Raw genomic sequence first — 23,423 nt, 5'->3', positions numbered from 1 at the left:
ATCTCTCCCTATCTCTCTCTCTCTCTCTCTCTCTCTCTCTCTCTCTCTCTCTCTCTCTCTCTCTCTGTTCATTACTTCATTCTCAAGTAGTGTCTTTGCTTTTGCTAATTTATTGAATGGAATGTCTGTTGACATACATGTAAAAGATCAGATTTATAAGTAAGCTTGTCAAATATTATTGTGTATCGCCTATTCTTTTTCCAGGTGGAAGTTCATAGGGAACACGTACCCTTTTTTCATGCCAACTCCTTTTTTGTTTTGCTTGTAGAGATACTAAGAGGTTGCCCCACCTATCCAACCCAACACAACATATTTGTATGCACATAAACATAAACATATTCTTTCATACTCACACACGTACAGTTTGCCGCAACCTCTGTTGCCCAATACAACACAATCATAAGCTTTATTTATGAGCTATTTGTCCTTTGTGTTCCTTTCATTTTACCAGGAAAGATTCTTTCTTCATTTCCTATTACAGATCCTGTCTGTACCAGAGCCCGATTTCCTCCCTCCTCCCCCACCCCCAGCTGTGTCAGAACCCTCTGCCCCGCCCTTATCATTGCCTAGCAACGGTTTCTCCGCTCCACCACCACAACAGCAGCAACAGCAGCAGCAACAGTACAATGCACAGCAGAGTTTCGATGATTGGGACGAGGACTGGGATGATGATGATGATGAGTCAAGCAATAGTACCATTGGACATAGTCAGGTAGGTGTCAAAAGTGTTACAAGTCGTTTTAGCTGCTGTTTTGTTGTTGTTTTTTTAAATTTCAAATCTTTTTTACCCGGCATGTACTGTTTTTGGAGAGAAGCTGTCAAATCCAAATGTTTGTAATTGTTTTACACCGTAATGGACTCCAAGCCTGTCATGGCCAACTTGAGTTTTGAAAGATAAAGCTTTCAAATGACAGGAAAAAAGAGAAAAATGTACTAAGAGGAAAATGGGGAGAGAATGGTGAGCGGAGGGAAGAGGAAAAAGAAAGTGGTATTGAGAAGAAAAAGGTGAGGGAGAGGGATAGGAATGGTTACTGAGGAGAAAAAAGAGGTGTTAGAGGGGAGAGAAGAGAGGAGGACAGAAAAAGGGATACTGAGAGGAAAAAACAGGAAAAGTATGCGCTGGCAAAAGGAGGAGTAGTGAAGTCGTGTAGCCCTGTTACCAGCAGGTAGACAGGACTTTTTGTGATCATGGGTGGTTGGCGGGTGCTCTGGTGTGGTTTGTTTGTTCTTTCAAGCATCTATGATCCTTATATTATTTCTCTTTTCTTTTTTTTTTTACTCTCTTGTAACACCTCTAATCTTTGGCACTTTATGACCTAATTGTGTTGTAAGTACTACAAAACTCTCACAAAAAATTAAAGCTAAACTTTCCGTGATCACTTATGTTTATATTTTTCATCTTTCTTCTTTGCCGACAGGATTTAGGAGGTCAGGGCAACTTTGGCCTATCAGCGCCGACGAAACGAGAAAAGCAGCTCTCCCCTGGCACGGAGATGTCCAAGTATGGTACTGTCAAGAGTAGTTTTAGCAGGTAAGAAATGGTCTTGAATTCAAAATTGGGCCTCAAGAAATATACAAAGATAGTTTCTGAGAAACATGCAAAGTTGACTTCTTAAAAATGTAGGAAGTTGGTTGCTGAGAAATGTAAAAATTTATTTGCTAGAAATATACAAAGATGATTCTTGAGAAACATGCAAAGTTGACTTTTTTAAAATGTAGGAAGTTGGTTGCTGAGAAATGTAAAAAGCTACTTGTTAGATATACACACAATTGTTTTCTAGAAATGTTAAAAGTTGGTCTCCGAAAATGTATTAGGTAACAGTGGGATTACTGCATTGAAACTGTTGAATTCTCTGTTTTTAGAAATACCTGTCAGTACTTAATAACTGATTGTAATTTAGAAATTAGTCCCCATAAAGTTATTGATCATTCTCTCCTCCCCCCCCTCCCCCCCTCCCCAAACTACCATGTTCTCGCTTGGAGTGTTTTGGGTATTTGAACCCCAGGCTTTTAAGTTTCATTTTGACGTCACCACCATCACCATCTTCATCATCATCCTCATCATCATCATCATCATCATCATCATCATTGTTTGATAAGCAGAGTAGGAGGGAGAGTCTTGTTTGAATGTCAGACAAAATAACATAACAATAAAAATGTTTAAAATTTGTTTAATAGCTCAACGTTTCGCCTCTTGGGCTTCCTCAGGAGCAACTGAGAGAAAAACTAAATGTGCGCTGTATACTAGCAGGGAAATATCATCATCATCATCATCATCATCATCATCATCATCATCATTATCATCATCATCATCATCATCATCATCATCATCATCATCATCATCCTGTCATCATATCAACATCATTATCTTTGTCATCTCCACCACCAAAAGCGTCAATGCCAGTCTTTAAATCATGTCTACAAACAGTATTTTTCCTGTTTGTATCTCTCCAAATTCACAGAAAAATTCGTCAGTAACATTCTGATACGTACTACCATTGTTGTGCCTCTCAATATGAGATGTCCATGACCAACCTCTAGATTTTAAAAAGAAAATAATCAGAATTCAGGACTTGAACAGTGATTGACCTTGAGCTGGCGCACTTTTTCAAGTGCTAGGTCTTGAGACAGACGTTGGCGATCATGGTTCACCATTCCGTTCTCTGCTCAAATAGCTCCCAAAACTCACAAATTCTGGTCTTTCGATGTCATTCATTTGTTCAATTTTTTCAAAGTAAGTTTTACTTGATCTGCCTCTGCTTCTGTTGCCCTCTATTTTAGAGTTGACACTCATCAAAGTCAAATGGTTGTGCTGTCTGCAGATTTTCAAGTTTTGCCAAGACGGGCGGAGATGCTTTCTTGATGGGCCAGACAAACGACCGCGTGCCGGATAGTGACAAAATCAAAATCATTGTGAGTGGATTCTGGGAACGTGTGCTGTTGTTGATTGATAGCAGGGACACATACACACGCACATGGGTTTGCAGGACAGGGAGTTTGAATAGCCTTCACCCTGTCCTGCACACTAACTTTCAAGGAATAGTGCCTCGTTCTTTCTTTCTTTCTTCTTCACAAATGTTCCCACCTCCCTGTTCATCTTTTGTCTCTCTCTCTCTGCCTCTATCACACATATTTGCATATTTGGACACGCACACGTGCGCACACGCACAAACACACACACACACACACACACACACACACGCACACCCACACACACACTCACACACACACACACACACAAACACACACATACATACACACACACACACACACACACAAACAGTTGCCCATACTAATGAACCTAAGGGATGTCATTGCCTGATATAGTGGCCCCTCAACTACAACAAAGGGGCGTCTTGTTTGGATGTAAAAAGTTGTACTTACTATTAGAAAGTAGTTAATTTGATTCTCAGCTCTGTAGGATAAGATGTTAAATTTGTAAACGTACTTTGTCCTGTTTTCCTCTGTACATCCAGCCACAAATGGATACATTGCAACTGGCACAGATTATAGAGGTGTACACATGAGAAACTGAAACACAGTATATTCTCCAGAGGACTGATATGATGATTTTGAATGAATGGATGGGGGAAAAAAGTTATTGTGAAGACATGAGCCTTTTTTTAGAGGGGATGTATCACTATTATTTATAGACATTGAAATTTAACTCTCCCAGCTGTAGATCAATAACTACACCCCAAACCTGTGTCAAAAGGTCTGCAGATTTTGCAGTTGAAATCATGCTATACTTTTTTGCAAATGACCCTGATTAAGATCCCTGGATGGGCAATTTTTAACTTGGCTTGTACAGGGAGTTTGCAGTCTTATCGGAGATGGAATTTAAATTTGTAGTTTCCTCCTCTGAAGTAACCCCAGACTTTATAGGGGCATTAAATACAAATTATACTAATCGACAGCAATGATTAATCATGTCAGTTTAAGTTGGCTTTTCATTGAGGACAGATACACGTGACTAGGAACAGGGATGTAAATCTTCTGGCTTTTTCCATTTTTTTCGGCCGACTTGCCAATTGGGCCCCAGCTTTTAACAAAAGTCTACTATAAACAATACATATTATTTATACTAAATAGAGATTATTTGTTGTAATAGAGGGAAAGAAACAAATATAATATAACAAATATAATTTAGACTCGTGCGCCGTATATTTTCCGCCTTTTTTTTTCAAAACCTGTTTACATCCCTGTAGGAATAATCTTTTGAACGACTTTATCATCCCCAAGGATACTGCTGATGGCCCAATGTGGTTGAACCAGGACAGTGCGTACACTTGTGCCGTCACATCGCCCAAGAAAGAGAGCAAGATGAAGGGGCTCAAGAGTTACATCGCTTACCAGCTGCAGCCATCTGTGAGTGATGTCAAGGGATGGAAAAAATGATTTCGAATGATTAATGATGAACTCCGCCATTTACCGTTTTGTAAAGTGATATATGACGGAGTCTTACACTGGGGGGGGGGGGGGAATTTTTTTTCGGTTCACCTTTGGGGCTTAGCAGGAAGAGTGTTGAAATTATGTTGGTATTGAGAATTTAAAACATTCAAGGTGACTTTACACAACAGATTTGTATCATCAGGATTGAACCAAGGGAAAAAAAAGCGCTCGTCATCTTCATCTTTAGATTTAAAAAAAAAAAAAAGAAAGAAAGGGGATCTCTTGAGAAGATGTAGTCTCATGAGAGTCACTCTCTAGTTCTGGTGTATAGTAAAGCTGGCTGTTAGGACTGCTAGTGTGATTGAAAAATAACTCTAAACAGGGAAGGCTTTCAATAGACAACAATACAGAACTTGTAGATGTACACCATAGTTAAGAAAAAGAATTAAATGTATAACTGAACTCTGAACTGAACCATGGATTGAAATTAATCCAGAGGCACCAGCTAGCCTTGTTTAAGTGCTCTTTTAGTCTTTTTTTTCTCGCCTGTTTTTAATATCGTTTTACCTTGTATGTTTTTGCACCCTGTCAGACACTGATCGGTAGTTTCAGTGATTGCGATCTGGTGTGTTGTGAGTTATGGATTTTTTCTCACTTTCCCTGTGGTCCCTGTTGGAGGTGTCTGGTGGAGGAACCCCTCATCATGGGTCATTGTGAGTGTGTGTAGGTCTTTGTTGGTCATTGCGTAGGTCTTTGTTGGTCATTGCGGGTCATTGTAGAGTAGGATTTTTTCCCCCTTGTCTTTTTTGTCTAGCTCAACCACCTTTTGGTCATGTACATTCGCTCTTTCGTTCTTTTTGCCCTCCACAGTTCAGCAACATCGTGGTCAGCCGGAGGTACAAGCATTTTGATTGGCTCTTGGAACGACTGGAGGCCAAGTTTGTGTGCATCCCCATCCCTCCTCTACCAGATAAAGCTGTCACGGGTAGGTGGCTCTTCAAACGCCAATACTGCTTGGTACTGTTGAGGTATACCGGCACTTCTAGCACTTTAAGGTTATATAAGAGGCAAGATGTTCCTCTGGTGTCTGTCTTGACGAGGTCACATTGTAAGGTTATATAAGAAGCAAGACATCTGTTTGATGTATGTCTCCGATGAGATCGTGCCTAGTGGATGGAGGGCCAGGAAAACTCCTCACCCGAGTTCTTGGGAAGCCTAAGTGGGGACTCGAACCAAGTTCATTCCCATTGTATTAGCATGACTATCGGTATACCCATTCAGTATGATTTGTAGAATACCACTCTTTTAGTTCATGAAATATTAGTCTATTTACACGAATCTGGTTGTCATGCAAATTATTGGGGCAATGCTGAAAAAAATTATGCAATGTCTTTTAAATGAGTGGTAAAAGTAAACTTTTGATCCCACGTTTAGAACAGTCTTGACTAGGAAAACTGATCCTGGGTCATCAGGATGAATATCAAACACTAACAACCCCCCCACGCTTCCCTCAATCCCCAGGTCGTTATGAGGATGACTTTATACAGGAGCGAATGCGTCAGTTGCAAGGTTGGGTCAACCGCATGGTGCGTCATCCAGTCATCTGCCGCAGCGAGGTGTTTCACCATTTTCTCACCTGTACGGACGACAAGGTAGGTCTATGACACACACCTGCTGTGTGGGCTGAGTGTTGGATACTTTTTATCTCTCACTTCCCCACTGGTCTCTGTTCCCTGTTGGAGGTGTTTTGTGGAAGAATCCTTCCTCGTGGGTCTTTGTGGGTCAATGTGGGTCTTTATTGGTCATTACAGGTTATTATAGAGTAGTTGTTTTGTTTTTTTCCAATCTTTTTTGTCACGGAGCAGAGTTTTTTTTTGTTGGTGTGTAGTTGTTTGTTTGTTGTTGTTTTGTTTTGTTTTTGGGGGTGGGGGTTGGGTTGGGTTTTTTTCTTAATCTGGAAGCAGTTTAGTTTTGTTTATCTTACCAGCTTAAAACTTTCTCTTTTTTGCTCATTTCTACTCGTATTTTTGTGTACAAACCAAAAAAAAATTGATAAAAATTGCCGTTGGAAAATTATTAATTTTTGTGTTCCTTAAAATTTGATGAACACCTAATTCCTCCGCGACGACCCTCAAATTCTCTTCTTTTAAGTTTTCTGCCTTCCAAGCTTGCTCGAGATAGGAAGCAAACTATTATAGCTTTGGGTGATAGTCTAGCACCTTTCCTTTCATCTGCCCCTCCACATTACCTATCACCATTTTTTCACAGCTTGGAAAATCAATAAACTAAGGAGTTCTCTTTAATTTTGGTTTTGTTTTCTCAGAAATGGAAAAACGGCAAACGCAAAGCAGAGAAAGATGAGTTCCAAGGTGGAAAGTTTTTCCATGTTCTTCAGACGCCAACTGAGCAGTTGGACATTCGTGACATGTAAGTGGCTTAGAGAGAAATCTGTCACATGGCTAAGGAAATGAGTGAATGCTTTGACTTATCATCACAGCGCTAGCAAAATGTCATAACTGATGAGTTGTGCCAGAATGCAGCATGCCTTTTATTTTGTTTGTAATATTTTTATTTTTTGGTAAAAAAAAAGAACAAAATGTCACAAAAGAAACATGCATGACAAGTTTTACGATTATGAGATGGTAAATAGTCTAGTTAAACTGTTTTTTCCGTTTAGTTCAAAAGCAGCAAAAATGAGATGTGTCATTTTGCTAGCGCAGTGGCAATATATTGTTCATCCCATGTCAATAGTAGTCCAAGGGGATGTATAATTTGGAGTGTTTGTAGTATCCCATTTCCCCAGCAGGAATTGAATTTTACACTTCTGTGTTGACAGTTGAACACCATATCTGTCAAGCTACTGAGCCCCCAGTATTGCATTATTTGGTATATCATTTGTAGGGGATGAGTATTATACTTTTTGTCATGTATGATTTACAGCTAGCATATTCTAGCTGGTGATATTAGTCTACATTCTGAGTGACTACAGTAGGGTAAAAAAATTTTGGCGCAACTTATTATCAAATATCTTCTCAACTATCAAACTTTGGTTCTCCAACTTTTGCACAATGACTTGTATCAATTTGTCTTGACAGATCAATATTTTTGTAAACACCTGTTTAGTTGTATTCTAGAAAATTCCTTAAATACTAATAAGAAATCCAAGTGGGTGGCTTCTACAGATTTTAAAAAGTTTACAACCTGGGCAATATCACTTTTAAAAGCAAGTCTGTCATTTTTTTCTTATCGCGATATTATGCCTATTGAATGCGTTTTGAGAACCTTTAGTGCTAAAAATGCAGTCACTATAAAATTAATTTCTTGTAACAAGTTTTGCCACAAAAAGTGTCATTGGTGAGCTGTGACGTAGGCCATATGCGCATGCAAAATGTGTGTGAAAAACGGGAAGTGCTGTGAACAATTTCTTTTTCCGTTTGACGATGATTTACAGTATTTTATATAAATATGTGAGGAAAAGCTTTTTAAAATTAAGCCTCAATTGTTGTGGAAAGATATGATTAAAGTTAAGACAAATTGATACCAACTGCTGTGAAAAATATGGATGACACTGATTCACCAGTGAAAGAGATATTTTGAGATAAGTTGCGCCACCGATTTTTGATCGCACAATACTTTCCTCAGTTTGATTGTGACCTACCTTTCTGCATGTGAATGACTCCAATCGTCTTTTCTTTCTCTTTTTTTTTTCTTCTCTCATTTTTGTGTGGGTTACTTTTCTTTCTTCAGTGAAAAGAAGATGGAAGTGTTCATCAAGTTTGTCAACAGCATGACAGACAATGTGAAGAATTTGATCACAGTCCACCACGAGTATGCAAAAAAGCAATTAGGCCGTAAGTGCATTTTTGCTTCTTAATTTATTCAAAACCTCCTTTGTGAAAATTAATACACTTGAATCTGCTCTAATGACCACCTGTTCAAAACAATAACCTGCCAACTATGACACAGCCAGAGGCTGATGATGGTTCAGATCAGTGCTCAATCCCCATTAAGCTGCTTGCTTTCTCTCAAACATATGCTAGATTGGCATGACTATTGTTGAGTTTTGGAGCAAGGGACATATGTCTTCCGTTAAAGGTATTGCAAAATGGAAGACCAGACCAGGAAGGGGAGAGAGAGAGAGAGGGAGAGAGAGAGAGAGGGAGAGAGAGAGAGAGAGAGAAAGAGACGACATTATCAGTGTCAGTGAGTGATCAATAAAGCTGTATATATTCTTATTTCAAGTAATGACAGTGATCAGTGTTATTATTATTATAATAGTAAATAATGAAACACGTAGAGCTTCTTTAGAGCAGGTATATTTGCCATGTAAATGGAATCTACTGTTATTTTTATTACCTAGTCTTTTGTTACCTCTGTTAGCATGCTTCTATGGAAATCTAACAAACCCCTTTTACCATTTACTTCTCAGCGTTCAAACGAGAGTACAGTAAAATTGGCAGCAGTTATCGCCAGCTGGCCCAGACTTTCACCATGGACAAGGGAGCATGTAAGTTTCTGATCATGTGTGTGCCCAATGCTTTGTCTGTTCGTAGAACTACCTAGTTATGTGTTAACAGTGAGGAAAGAGAGTCTATGTACAAGTCTGAAAAAGGAGAATGTTATGTATATTGATATAATGGCATGTATGTATATATTTTGTGATTCAGAAGCTGATAAAAGCACACTGTCAATTTATTTCCATGTAGTATCAATAAAATGCATCTTATTTTAACTCAAGTGGATGATATGAGCATGCAGTGAAACTCTCCTCCCAGTCTCTGAGTGGACGGTCCCAGCATCCAATGAGATCACAAGAATATATGAAATATTACTGTGAATGCGATCTCTTATGAATCTGAGTGTTAGATAAACATATAATACTTCATCTTTCACTTTAACACAGTTTTAGCCATTTTATAAACATTTTTCCTGCTTCCACTTTTACATATTTCATGAGATCTGGAGGAAAAAAATTCCGTCTAAACATGGAAAATGATTTTGGAGTTAAAGAATTAAGTTACTGCATTGTTTTTTGTTTACAAACTGTTCATCTTGTAAAAAGACAAATATGTCTTGTTTAATGTCACAATTATTTTCAAAGTTATAAATTCGTTTTGTGAAGTGTGCTGCCAAGGGATATCTGTTGTGGTGTACTTCTTCTGTTTCCCTAATCTTTTCATATTGGGATGTGATCATTATTGTTCTCACTTATCATGCACAGAAGCCCATCTTATCTCAGCCTATCAAATGTAAAATGAGCAAGTTCTTATTTTCCAGGTTTGAAAAGGAATTATAGTGGGGGGGGGTTCCTTTTTTTTCTACTGCATTTGCTAACAATCTCGTGTTGTGGAGAAAGTTATAGCCAATGATATTTTTTTAACGAACAATAGGAGGACATGCTGCTACCTTCTTATAATGCTACTCCCAACGCTATTGGATGTAACTTACAAGATGGCTGAGAAAAATTGCTGCTACCTTCATACAATGCCAGCAGCAATATTATTAAATGTAACTGAGAAAATTTTGTTGGTGGAGGGCATCACTTGTAGCTCCTACTTTTTTAAACCCTCGGTTAGATTTTGTCTGTCCATCTTTTTCGAAGCTTAAAACAGCCGTTACAGTGCAGATTTCCTTCGATTTACTAAAACAATACTTATAAACTGACATTCTTCTAGCGTTCTGTCTCATGACAGTCACATTTTTAGCTATATTTGTAAAATAAAACTTACAGTTGCACAGTTGATCTCATAACAAAAATCAATGAATTCATCTTTTCTTTCAGTAACTCCTGCTTCCATTCTTGATAGTAAGTGATTTTAGTCTCCACCCATCCTTGAGCAATTTCCCCACCTTTTACAAAGGACACTTTTTTAAATTTGTTTTGTCATTCAGTTTTGATTTTGGTATAAACTTAGGTACGGGAATTATTTGAATTTCTTTATGTAAAATACATATTACTTTGAAACAGTCTTAGCCATTAAAAGAAACTTTTTCCATTTTCCATTTTTTGTTGCTTCAGTAGGGTTTTCAAGTGTTGATTTATACACAAAAACTTAGTCTGCTTTCTATTTATAATTCCTATTCTTAGCACTTCTTTTATGTAACCTATTGGGCAAAATAATCCAGCAGTTCTTATGGCACAGGGTATAATTCTGTGGAGAAAGGCATTGCTTCTACCACTCCCAGGCCAGGAAGTGTGGGATTTTCTTAAACAATGATGAAATTCCTTTGTGAGAATTATTGCCTTTAGATAAATTCCAGTGAACAGACAAGGTCACAATAAATCGTATCTTTATTCTCTCACTGGTATTGTCTTTGCTTGTGACTGTTCTTGAGAAAGTTATTTCAGATGGAGATACGCTAACTGGTTGTCATTGCATCAAGAGTCAAGACTTTTCTTTACTTCTTTTAAACTTGATGCGTTGATATCTCTGCCCTGCTCAATGATTTCCTTATTTTATATCTTGTCTCCTTTTGCAGGTCATCTTTGTAATATTTTTTCGTTCATGAAGTGTTTACCCCTTCTGGCTTTGTTACACAGCCTTGTTGCTGCTTTCCACATCCCCCAGCCCCTCCACTACCCCAACTACACACCACATCATTCCACCCACCAACCTTTATGATCTTAGTCTTGTCATAGATAGATAATTGTGTGACCATAGCTGCCAAGGCCAGAATGAGAGAATTGTACTATGTGTTACTGAAAAATGTGTCCCACCCAGGCACTACTGAATCCTTCACCCTCTTTTTTTTTACCTTATTCATCATGCAGAAGTGAAAGAAAAAAAGTACTGAGCTTTATTTGTCTCTGTCCTGTCAGGTTATTGACTCAATGAAAGGGGCTTGAGGAGGAGGAGGGGGATAATGAATATTATAGACACACTGCTTGCCAGAAGCAAGTGCCACCCTTTTGATAATGGAATAAAGTATGTAAACGTCTATCCTCAAGGGTGTCTGTATGGCATACGATTACTATCGTAGGCTGGACCTTCCTTTCCCGGGTAGTTGGAGGACACTGCTTGTAGGTCCTATTTCTATTCTTTCCCTCTGTTGTTTCTCTCTGTCTGTCTGTCTGTTTGCTTTGCTTTCTCCCAGCACATAATGATTCTTATTGTGTTGATTCGCATCTGACCTTGCTGTAAAAAAAAATAATTTCTTTTCCCTTGTGTTCTTCCAAGTTCTGTACTCTTCCACTCTCACCACTGGGCCAAGTGCTCTGCCTACAAAACCTTTTTGTGATTAGATAGATGATGAACCAACAGTGTGGTTTGCTCCTTCTTTCCTATTGAACACCTATCGTCTGTATCTCTCCTACTTCTTTTATATTTATGTTACTCACTTATGACACCTCTAATCTTTGGCACTTATATGACCCAGTCATGTTGCAAGTGCTGTAAAACTCGTACAAAAACTAAAAATGAACCCACAAATCCCCCTCACAAAAATCATATGGTTGCAGGTTCACTAACAAGTGGGGCTCCTGTTCTCTTGTCGAGTAACTTTTGTCTTCTGAAAATTTGATTTTGACCCTCCTGCTCCCTCCCCTCCACCCCCCTTCCTCAATAACACTTCTGCGTGTATTAATTTCTTGCACATGTATAACTGCATCTGATTCCATGAACAATCATCCCCCATTACAATATTATAGTCTGTGTTATTATCAGCTGAGTTTGTTTTTTAAACTGTAAATGTTTTACACTTTTATTGGCAGAATTAAAACTTTTTTTTAGGAGGGGGCTGCTTCAGCCCAACCCATTAGCACTAACCTTGGCTGAAAGCTGAGTGGGATACTACTTCCCAGCAGATAGATGGAGGCAATCAATTAAATAACTTTCCCAGCTAAGAATCAAACTCTCATCTACTTCATGCAATGGCGAAAGAGCCAAAGAATTACGTCACAGACACTGGTTTTGCCTCTTTACTGGGTCTCTTTTCACCCATAGATGTTAAAAGAGAGGTCTTGCCAATTTTGTTTTGTCTTATTATAGATACAATGGAATCTGCTTAAACCGAACACGGTTAATCCAAAAACAGTGGAAAGCTGAAATGAAATAGTCTTCTTTTTTTTTCTTCGCTATTCGAGCAATCTTTTAAATTGAAAATACAGCTAAACAGAAGAAAATTTGGTGGTCTCTTAGATTTCGGTTGAATTGGACTCCACTGAAGGTATAAGATTGGTGAGTCACAGGTTCCACCTCTGAGATTGGGTATTGGTATATACAAACATGGTTTCAGAGGGAAAGTTTGCAGCATGTGCACAGTTTGTTCACAATCTTCTTTCAAAACCCAGATCTTGGTACGGATCATTACATTTCTTTGTCAATTTTCTTGTTGCTTTTCTTAAAGTGGGTGATTGGCGAGTGCTCTGGTGTGGTTTGCTGTGTCTTTTTTCTCAAACGTCTATTGTCCTTATCTCTCCTCCTTCTTTTTTGTGTTTGTTACTCCCTTGTAACACCTCTAATCTTCGGCACTTATATGACCGTATTGTGATGCAAGTGCCATGAAACACTTACGAAAACAAACAAAAAATTGTTCGAATATATTGGAATTCTGTTTTATTTTGGTCTTATGTCTGAGGCCCTGGTTTTTCCCATTTTCAACCGTCAGGCAACAACTTTGTTGACTGTTTCGTTTATTGACCAATGTGTTTTTCTCTGGGCACACACCTTTAGTTTTGTCGATAACATGCTGGGTTATGCTAGGTGATAGTGTGAATGTCTCAGTTAGAATCTCGGGGGGAGAAGGTGGTAATTTGGGGATTTTATAAGGCTCTCCACCCACTTTGCTTGGTCCTATTGATGATGAGTGTGAAATTTGGAGGTCCCTCCTCTTGAATTACCTTACAGTATGGAAAGGGGTGTTGAAGCCTTGTTATTTTCTTCACCTAGTTACATTTTTCTCTTTCAGATGCCCAAAGGTTGACTGCCGCTATAGACTACACTGGAGAAGCTTTCAATGATATAGGAGAAATGTTTGCCAAGCAGGTGAAAAATAATGTTTTGAGACTCTTTTCTCATTAACTCTTTTTTTTTTAAATGGAACTTTGGAAAATAAGATTTACTGTGTGTGTCTGCCTGGCTTGATGGAAGAAGAGAAGTAATGTCAGACCACTGCTCCCAAATATGCCTCTTCAGAAGAATTAATCTATATCCCAATATTTTAAAATGTTTTTTCTTCAGACCTTATGACTTTTCAGAGAGTTCAGTAATGTCCCTTAAAAATGGAAAATTGCATGACTTCACAAATATTTCACTCATTCAATGTAGACTATCTATATTAAGATGAGTTGCGGTTCCAAGGCTATGTCGATAATTTTTAATATGAAAATGATACAGTGCTGGAAATTAGGATCAGTCCTTTTGTGTCAGAGTTTGTAGATTTTATAGGATATATTTGTCTAGTCTGTTATTCATAATTCATTATGTCAGGTGTGATTTTTGTTCTTCCTTATCCTTTTCTAATGAATGTTATGTATAATAAGTTCCACTTATCATCAAAGATGCATGGAACAGTCATCCTTATGTTACCCCCACTGAGAATATAAGAGTAAATTTCAAAATATTGTTGCAAAACCCTGTAGGTCCCCCCGAGTGTGGAATAAGTTATACTTTTTCTTTCATTTGTCAACAGCCACCGAAAGATTCATACCCACTCCTGGAGAGCCTGTATGAGTACAAAGGTGTACTGCATGTTTATCCTGATGTGCTGAAAGTTCATGAGGTGAGGTGAGGCCGTCCTGGTCTCTGCTTATGTGTGAGGCAGCATGGTGAAATCAGGCGCTCGTCAAAATAATAAAAGTGAAGAAACTGGCATTTTCTCACAGGTTTGGAAATTTTTATCGAGTTTTTGTTTTTTGATTCAACACCCTTCATGTCCATTAAAGAACACATTTCTATGTAAATTTTTACAGAAAAAAGTTGATTAAAGGCACAAAAAATATAAATTTTCAGTTTTCATGGACTCTCCATCTAAGGAAATAACTAAACTTTGGCAGCCATTTTCCCCGCTAATTTTACTTCCTTCAATCACCAATTTCTCGACTTGTATCCAAGATGAATGGATATTTTTTTCATGGAAAGCGAGACAAATAAACAAGCTTTAAGATGATACCAATAACTCTGCATGCCAAAAAATTGACGAGCACCTGATTCCACCACATAGTGACACATATTGTAATTGTAAGTGTTATGCAACCCCACTTATACCGCCGACCTGGTCTGAATAGGATACAACATCCCAGCTGACTCATAAAGATACTCGATAAAACATCCCCACTGGGGAATGGAACTATCGCCTTCTGCTTGCAATGGTGAAGAGCCTTACTGCGACCCCATAGGCTCCGATGGGTCTTACCTTAGGTTTTAATGGTTTCATGGGATGTTGAATATGTAGTAAAGTAGCAACAGAAACTGCTGATTGTTGTTTCTGAAGTGAGCAAGAATGAGAAGATGACACTGTTCACTCATTGTGCTCTGTTTTTAAGCTGCTGTTAAAATTAAGAGTCGAGTAAGACAATTATTTCTACCTTTACAGAAAAATTGGTGGAGCGCTACATCTGACCTATTATCCTTTAGGGTACTAAGACAAAGAAAGAAGAAAACAAAATATTTACTTTTGAGATTTGGCGCTGCTGCTAAATGGGCAAATTAGCGAGAAAGCAAAAAAGAGAAACAATAAGGAGTGTCAAATGCCCCACAAAATGCCCCACACAAGACAACCGAGCTAAACAAAATGAAAAGGAGAAAAGTATGATACATTTGTCTTATAAAACGCCACCACATCATAATGAAAGAAATACTCAAAGACAAGATGTGGGGCACAAGGGCTAAGGGTGAGCAATTTGCAATGTGGACTAAAACCATCAAAGTTAGTACTGGGCTGACCGTGACAAAATGCTTGAGAGCAGCTAGTGACTAAACAATGGCAGGTCATTATAATATGTCAGCCTCTAACCCAGAGATAACACCTCCAAAATGATACTAGATCAACTGTATGTATTATTTTTTAAATTACGGTCGGGCACAGACAGCACAAACACTCGGAAATTATGGAGAGCTGGTACAAAATGCCATTCCCTGACTGAATTGCTATATTTTCTTTGTACTGGCAAACAACTGGTTTTGATCACGCTCCACCACTCACCACCAACCCCCACTGGACTTGATTCAAGGACATTCTCGTGCCTTGCCCACCCTACAGGTAATGTACGATGATGCAGTGGATACCAGCAGTGTGTGAATCGTGCCATGCAGGGGCGATCCTGGTCAGCTGATACAACCTGATACTCTCGATAACGATGGTTGTGTTATATTCCATCTCACAGGGTGATTTGATTTTGAGACAGTTGTGAGGAGAAATTTGATTGGGTTTTGGGAGACAAGCTGCTTGATCAGTCTGTACTGGTGATTGCGAAAACGTTGCTAATACTAAGGAAATATAGCAGTTCTTATGGATCTGTCCGGTGTGCAATGACATTATTGCCCAGGACAGGTAATACAGGTAGTACAGCAGTTCTGTTGGGAGAATGGCATATTGTTCAAGCTGTCCGTGATTTCAAGTTCTGAGTGTTCATGATGTCTTTGCCCAACTGTATTTTAATGTCATAATATACAACCCAAGTAGTTTGATGCCATGATATAAAACTCAAATACGCGCAGCATGAAATGGAAGAAACACAGCACAACTGTTTCTTCTTTTCTTCCCAGGGTGCGATCGGGAAAGCCAAGGACTGCATGAAACTCCAGGAGGAAGGCAAGATGTCGGAGTCAGAGGTGAACAGCGTGCTGGCCCGAGCTGACACCATTTCGTACGGAACCCTGAGCGAGATGAACCACTTCCAGCATGAGAGAGTGGTCGACTTCAAGCACATGATGCAGAGTTACCTCAGGGAGCAGATCGAGTTCTACAAGCAGGTGAGCGGCACATGTTTTATGTCGTTAAATTTTTTTCTGGGTTTTATGTGGATCAGATTCATCAGAGAAAATATACAGTTTAGTGCACACAAAGCAAAATCAGCGAGACGTGGAAATCTTTTCGTTATGTATGAAATTCGCTGTGTACATGTTTTGAATAAAGAATATAATACATGTATAAGAAAAAATTCAGAACCTAAAGATCTGTTCGCCATGTGGCTGTTTTGCTATATGTTTGCTAGACTGTAATTTCTGCCTCCAGCCTCCATCCCTCAATTATTTTTGTGATGTTTAACATTTTCCTCCCCGTAGTAGTTTAATCTTTTGATAAGTATCCTTGAGAAATATTTGTTAAAGGAAAGTGAAGTATAGTGTACAATCACAGTAATAGTTGCTGAATGCGGGGGGAAAAGTAAGAAAGATGGACAAATAAAATTTAAAAAAAAACAAGATAGACCTACCTGTAGCTCCCTCCAACCACCAGACCACAGCAGAGGGATAATAGATTGTGTGGTTTATAAAGTTTCTAGTAGGTTTGACGATGTTATTTTTCATCTTTTAATCTTTGCGGGGCAATCTTGTTTCCGTAGGTGACAAGCAAGCTGGAACAAGCCTTACAGCATTATGATGATGCATAATGGTCGCTGCACGTAGGTGGGAACCAAGCCTGTGCGTAGCGGTGCTAATTTGTGCACAATATGTCAACATTGTTTATGTTTTTATATAAGTGTACACTTGTACAGAGAGCCAGCATAGTATGCCCAATAGTGATTCAGCATCTGTTATGCCAAGTGCACATGAATGACCCGTAAGAGAAAGTAAATTCATTTGATTGAATGTTCTTCTACATGAGTTAATGATGAATAACCTACTGAATGGTTTGTCTGAGTAGTTGCTTGTTGCGATTGGATAATCTTGACTGGCAGGGTGGGCTGCCTACCTGAACAGGTCACCTGGATAATTGATAATATCCCCTGAACAAATGCATCCTCGCCCATCTGCCTTGTAATATTTCTGTTTGCAGCGTCATCCTGTCTGTCCCTCCAGGTTCAAGTTTGTACTCTATTGAAAACTAGAGAGGTCATAGTGAAATACCGATTGTTACTGTAAAGGATATTTATCTATACATATATATATATTAAATGTGAAAATACTGTGAACATATTATGCGATGTTATTGAATGAAACTTTGTTCCCATTTTGCTTATGGAGAGAAGTGCCTATCTTTTCAATTCGAAGAAATTTTGTAGTTGGAGCCGGGGTGGGGGGGTGCAATGTGTTTTGTTTTGCCCTACGTGCTGGTCACTTGTACTGTGCAACCATCATTTTTCAGTGTTCCTGTGACAGTTCTTTGGCTGCTACTATTTTTTCCCTCCTTATGGTTGACAAACATTAAGTAAAAACATTTCTGCTTTGATGAGAGTACTGCAGAGTGGATTTTTGTTTTAAGGGACTGTCTCTGATTTGTCATGAAGTCTGCCAACAGGAGATCGTAAATTGCCGATTACTTACTCTTTATCTTGCCTTAAAAAAGTGAAATTTCTGTAGTGATATTGACTTTACGTTCTATGTTTAGGATCAGAATTTCCTGAAAAAATTACCCTTTTTTGGGGGGAGGTGCTGAATCAGTATGAAATATGCCTGTCTGTTGAAATTTTGGGTTTGTTTTGTTCTTGCGGCCTTCTTTTTTAATTGAGTCTTATTGTGAGTCCTGGCAAAGAATCTTAGAACCAGTTTGTGCCTGTACAGAGATGTGTACTGTGATTTCTATGTGTGCTTAAAACTACATATTATGGGGGTGATAACCTGTTGTCGTTACTACCGCTTGGGGGGTGCTTGTTTTTTTGTTTAGTTATCAGTTTTGCTGCTCTGAGCTGTCACATATTTATGTTATATATATATATACTTAACAACATACTTTCATGTGAGATATTATTATTATTATTTTTATTAAAGTTTGCAATAGATGTTTGAAATAATGGTCAGATTTTCAGTTGTGATTTTTTGTCTGTCTGAGACGGGTCATCCTGTAGAAGTCTGATGTCCTTTACTTTATTGTGGAGTTCGCTATTTATTTATGTTTCGTGTCCACGGCCTTGGGAGCAAAACCTCCATATTTAAAATTAATTTCTACATTTTGTTGTAGAATTATGAGTATCTCAAATGTTTGTACTCACCTTGTAAAAGCAGGTCGAACATAGATACTCCTTTTTTTTCTTGCAACGACACTTTGCCAATTAAAACAAATGGTCGTGAAAGTTTATCTCCCTCTCCTTTCAATGACTCGACCTCCGAAGTTGTAGATGCCAGAAATGTCCATACCATGTCCAAGCAACTTATCTTCTTCAGTTGTATTAACTTGAGGTGCACACTGACATCTGTGGAGTTATGGTTGTGCTTTTCGACTTTGCTCGCAGAAGATGATACTCATATCAAGTATCATTGCCTGTCTTTTGGGTTGCTGTAGGTCACTCAGCTTGAGTATGCCACCTTCTAAATCTAAACTGTGTCGAAGAGAGCGTAAAACATTTACAATCAGTCATTTACAATCTATCGGGTGCAATATGCACTCTCCTGTGAAATTGTCTTTGTCTCTGTTACACAGTTTTCTTCCAACAAACCATTGATACGCCATTGTGCTTTTATTTTTCCCTCTTGACATTAACATTTTGTCGGGGCAGAAGTCTTTGGTATGTCCTGCCGTCAGGGATGTGGGACAGCATAAATGCTCTGTACTCTCTCTGTCTATGGAAACTGTACTGAGATTTCTTATGTTAGCGCTTACAGGGTGTAGCTATCGCACCCGGTGTTGATGTATGTATGTGTGGTCTTAAAGATCAATCAGATTTGTCAGTATTGTTTGGCTGGGGCCTTTAATGAAATATGAAATTGCGAACAGAGCAGGTATAGATTCACACTTTCACTGTGTGCTGTATTTTAGACAGTATAAAAATCTGGTAAATGCTGGTACAAATATGTTGTCGGAAGATGTTTGGTTATTTTCCCTGTGTCTGACGGCGATGATAATTAACTAGTGCTGCAAATTTCCTTGTGATGCAAAATAGCTTGGGTTGTTGGTACAGGTCATTGTCATTGAAAAATGGGCCTTGTTATGATTTTCTGATGTCTGCATAAGGAAAGTTATGTTTTGCTACTTCGTTATTGTTTTTTATTTCTAATTTGTCACTTTTAAAATGTTTATTGATACTGTGGTCATGATAGACCTTAGTTAAACTCAGATTGAAATACTGGGTGTGTACTAACATTTATAGCAGCTTATAATCACCAATGTTGTGCTAGTTTTCAATTGTGCAATGCTATTTCTATGACTGCATGTAAGAAATTGAGATGTTAGCTAACTGACACATATGCATGTAATATATAAATATCATATATTATGAATAATTAAAATGATTCAATGAGGACTTGTAGTTTACAGGAGCCAATAGGTTGGCATGTTGAAACCTACATGATGTAGTGTGTTTACCTGGTAATGAATGCTGCATGTGTTTGAAATGGATATCTATGGGATGTGTGTGCAAGGGGTTTAGGAGGGGGGGGGGGATTTCAATGTTTGTTCGAGGGATGGGAGAAGTAAATGGTAGATGCAAAATCTTTAAAATTATCATCTGCATTTAGGCATACTTTTTTCATGGGCTACAGCTTTTGAGTATGGTTTAATGCAAGAGAAAAGGAGACAGTGTGAGAGAGACTGATGGATAATTTATAGTGTTAAAGAGGTAGAGAGGAAGGGAGACAGTGTGTGAGAAAGACTGGGTGAATGGATTATAATGTTAGAGAGATGGAGGGTGGGGGGGGGGAGGATGTAAGAAAAAGACTGGGTGAATGCTTGTGACAAGATTGGTGAGAGAGAGGGACACAGAGAAAAAGTGAGAGATTGTGAGTGTGAGAAAGACAATGAGTGACAATATTGATTAGATAGAGGAAGAAGGAATGAGTAATTAACAGAGATGGAGAGAGAGGAAGAGGGAAAAAAGTGGGATTGAGTATTAGACTCGAAAAGGACAAAAAGGCAAGGCTTTGGATGCAGAGCAAAAGTTGGGAGGGGGGGGGGGCAGTTGGTTCTAGATGTTTACATACTGAATTCTGTGTTTACCTGGAGCTAGGAAGCCTATGGTGCTCGGAATCTTGTGTAAACGCAGTAGTGACCACTGCCCCTTTATGTGAGAGCAGCTGGGTGTTTCAGTGTGCTTAGTCGTAAACGTAGTCTTCACTTCTTTTTTCTTTTCGAGCATTGCTGATAGTGACTTTTTTTTCTTTCTTTTTTTTTGGTTTGTTTGTATTGTTTTGAGGGGAAGGCAGGGGATGAGAATAGGCTCAATAGATTGATTGTGGTTCTTTGTTTTGAGTTAATATGTTCCCGTTGAATGTGTCGTTGTATCCTTACTGGGTGCAACATTATCTTTGCTAAACTGTCATAGTGAATATTTCTATGAAAATGTCAACATTTTGTGCGTATCCTAATTTTTTTGTGTTATCAAAACTCCCCCATTATACCTACTGCTGACTTATTTTCTTTTATGTTAATTTGTATCACACTTTGCCACTCTCATTGTACTTTTCCATTTCCTTGATTGCATTCAGGAAGAATTTTTTTTTAACGTTTTTGTTTTGTTATTTTCTTTTTTGTCACCACTTTTTTCCTTTACACTTTGTATTTGATGGACTGGTAGTGTTCATGGTCATGCACTATTTTCTTGTGTTTTCATCAGGTTCAGTTTCTGTCTCCCGTTTTTCTACCACTGACTTTTTGTATGGAACTTTGTTTGTCTTAGTAGCTCTCACTCACATTGTAGATTTGGTAATTGAAAAAGATGTTCGTGTACGAGCAATATTTATGTTGATTGTATCTTAACAAAAGCATGATTCCATAAACTGTTAACGTAACTTTTTCCTCTTATACTATAAAACAAAAAATAATATCTACTTTAAAATCAAAGAGCAGAAATATCCTGTCTGCTGAAAAATGCTGTGAAGTGGATCCTTTTTAAAATCAAAATAAAGTGTTTTGGTTACCAGGTTTGGTTTATTTTATTATTTCTTTTAAAAACGAATTTAAATTCAATGGTTTTTTTTTTATTCTTGTGGAAAAGTTTTGAAAAGGAATGTTTGTGTGAACAGAGGCAAATTGTGTCTTGTTGTATTTTTGGGAGCAGATTCATTTACAAAGCCATCACTTTCATTTTAATGAATTTTGTTCTAGTATGAATTAATTCCTGTGTGTTAACCCTTATCTTGAGTGTGTTGTATCAATACATTTATTGCATGAGATGAAATATAGTTACAAAGCTCTCTATTTTCCATACAATTAGGTCTTTCAAATTATGAAGTCGTTCTCAAATTACAGGCCTTTGGCCCGGTATTTAGATGATAACCCAATATGAAGAAGATCAATTTTTCTACCTTTGGTAGAAAGTAGAGTAACTAACTAGTCATGTAGATAGCTTACAGTTCTTGATTCCAAAACCTTTCAAGACTGTCAAAGCTAAATACTTTTTTGCTAAGGGGTTTGGTATGTCTTTCAGTTTTCTGATTGTTAATGCCTCTACAGTCTTATTGCAATAATTAATACCTGTTCTGTATCCCACTCCCTCCTCCTATAGCTAGTTGCATTGATGAGAGAGAGAATATGAAACATATGAGCAGAAAAATTGTAAAAAGGAAAGGACAATGTAGTGTTAATACAGTCGAAATTGTCCAAGACAGCCACCCCAATGTGGATGAGAAAATCGATTGTTTTAGACAGGTGGACGGCTTGAGTGGTGTCTATTTGATACAGGAAAAATGCAAGGGAGGAAGTGGGAAGTGGTTGTTTTTGGAGGTGGTTGTCTTAGACAGGTGGCCATTAGAGCAGGTTCAACTGTATTGTATCAAGTGATAGAGTTTGAGGGTAGTAAGTATTACTGTACAAAGAATCGTGTACGTGATAAGGGTAGCACAGTCAAGTACTTAAATGTCCATAACACAGCGGGTTCGTTCTGCACGCATGCTGCCGTTGTGCTATCACTTTGTATGGCATAATGTGATGAGCCTCTCTGTAGGCACCAGGTCAGTTGAACTGTAATGGTCAATTTTTCTTTTCTTTTGTTGATGCTTGTGTGTTGGTTGTCTTCGGCTCAGATATTCCATCCGGTATGCAAGTCAAATTCCCTGATTTAAAAAATATTTGTTATATCACTGTGATCAGCAGGATCCTTGTGAGAAAATGAAAGTATCCGTAGTACCTTTTTCTCAATTTAAGCATCTCATTTAAATTGTTTTGAGAACAGGAATATCAGTAGTACATCCGTCTTTGTTTTAAAGTCCTGTGAATGCTTATTAGAAAATAGGAGTTTGACTAGTTCATGTATCAGGAGTAGGCCTACACGTTTTTCTGAATTTAAGCATCTCATGATACAAATTAGCAATTGCCAAAACGTGAGACTCTTGAGACTGAGTGGTGCAAAGAAATTTTTCTTACCAATTTGATTCCCTTTTCTGTCAGTCACAGATTGACATTTAGTGCTCATACTCCTAGAGTATCGGAGCAAGGAGATGTAGGGTTTTGGAGATATGGGTCTATTGGTTTGGCAACACTGTATTTCTTGTATGTAACAGTGATGACAAAAACAGATAAAGAGCAAGGCAAATTATAGACTTTAAATTCCATTTGTTTAGTAAACAAAGACTTTGTACACTATGAACTCCATTCGTAATGGTAATATGAATGACAAGCTTTGTAACAATGACGCAGTACGCAGAACATGTCATCATTGTTATGTACAAGAAAGGATACACATTGGACATTATCATGGACAACACATCACAATAGTGAAAGACTGTACAAATACAGTTATCAAAGCCTCAGCACCAGAAAAACACATATGTAAAACAATTTTTTAACTAATATGAGGCAAAAGTACAAAATCAATGGGGCGGACTTGTACTTAACAATGATGACACAATGTACAGGAAAAGAAAAGTCATGCTTCCAGAGAGAAATGCGCACTTTTGGAATTAAAAAAAACACAGTAGAGGTTTCTTTTGCTTTGAGACAGATATCAGGTCAAATCGAAGACAGTGGACAATCACAATTATGTTGCTAATTATGACAAACAG

The 23,423-nt window shown here is 38.1% G+C and overlaps 1 protein-coding gene across 1 annotated transcript in view; it reads left to right on the top strand.

Moving 5' to 3' along the window:
* The window catches only part of LOC101863941 (sorting nexin lst-4), a gene marked incomplete at its 5' end in the record, with an annotated part of 22,810 nt that extends 850 nt beyond the window's left edge, over positions 1-21,960 (top strand). The window contains 13 exon segments of the mRNA XM_013080423.2: positions 482-712; positions 1,419-1,531; positions 2,823-2,913; positions 4,243-4,368; positions 5,263-5,377; positions 5,914-6,044; positions 6,716-6,819; positions 8,140-8,243; positions 8,822-8,899; positions 13,300-13,376; positions 14,023-14,112; positions 16,098-16,304; positions 16,895-21,960. Coding sequence (XP_012935877.1) covers positions 482-712; positions 1,419-1,531; positions 2,823-2,913; positions 4,243-4,368; positions 5,263-5,377; positions 5,914-6,044; positions 6,716-6,819; positions 8,140-8,243; positions 8,822-8,899; positions 13,300-13,376; positions 14,023-14,112; positions 16,098-16,304; positions 16,895-16,942 — 1,515 coding nt within the window.
* Between the last annotated feature and the right edge of the window lie 1,463 nt (positions 21,961-23,423).

This window comes from Aplysia californica, unplaced genomic scaffold (genome assembly GCF_000002075.1).
Source record: "Aplysia californica isolate F4 #8 unplaced genomic scaffold, AplCal3.0 scaffold00005, whole genome shotgun sequence".
Classification (NCBI taxonomy): Eukaryota; Metazoa; Mollusca; class Gastropoda; order Aplysiida; family Aplysiidae; genus Aplysia; species Aplysia californica.
Note: the sequence above shows the minus strand (reverse complement) of the source record. Positions and strands in the feature narration are given on the sequence as shown.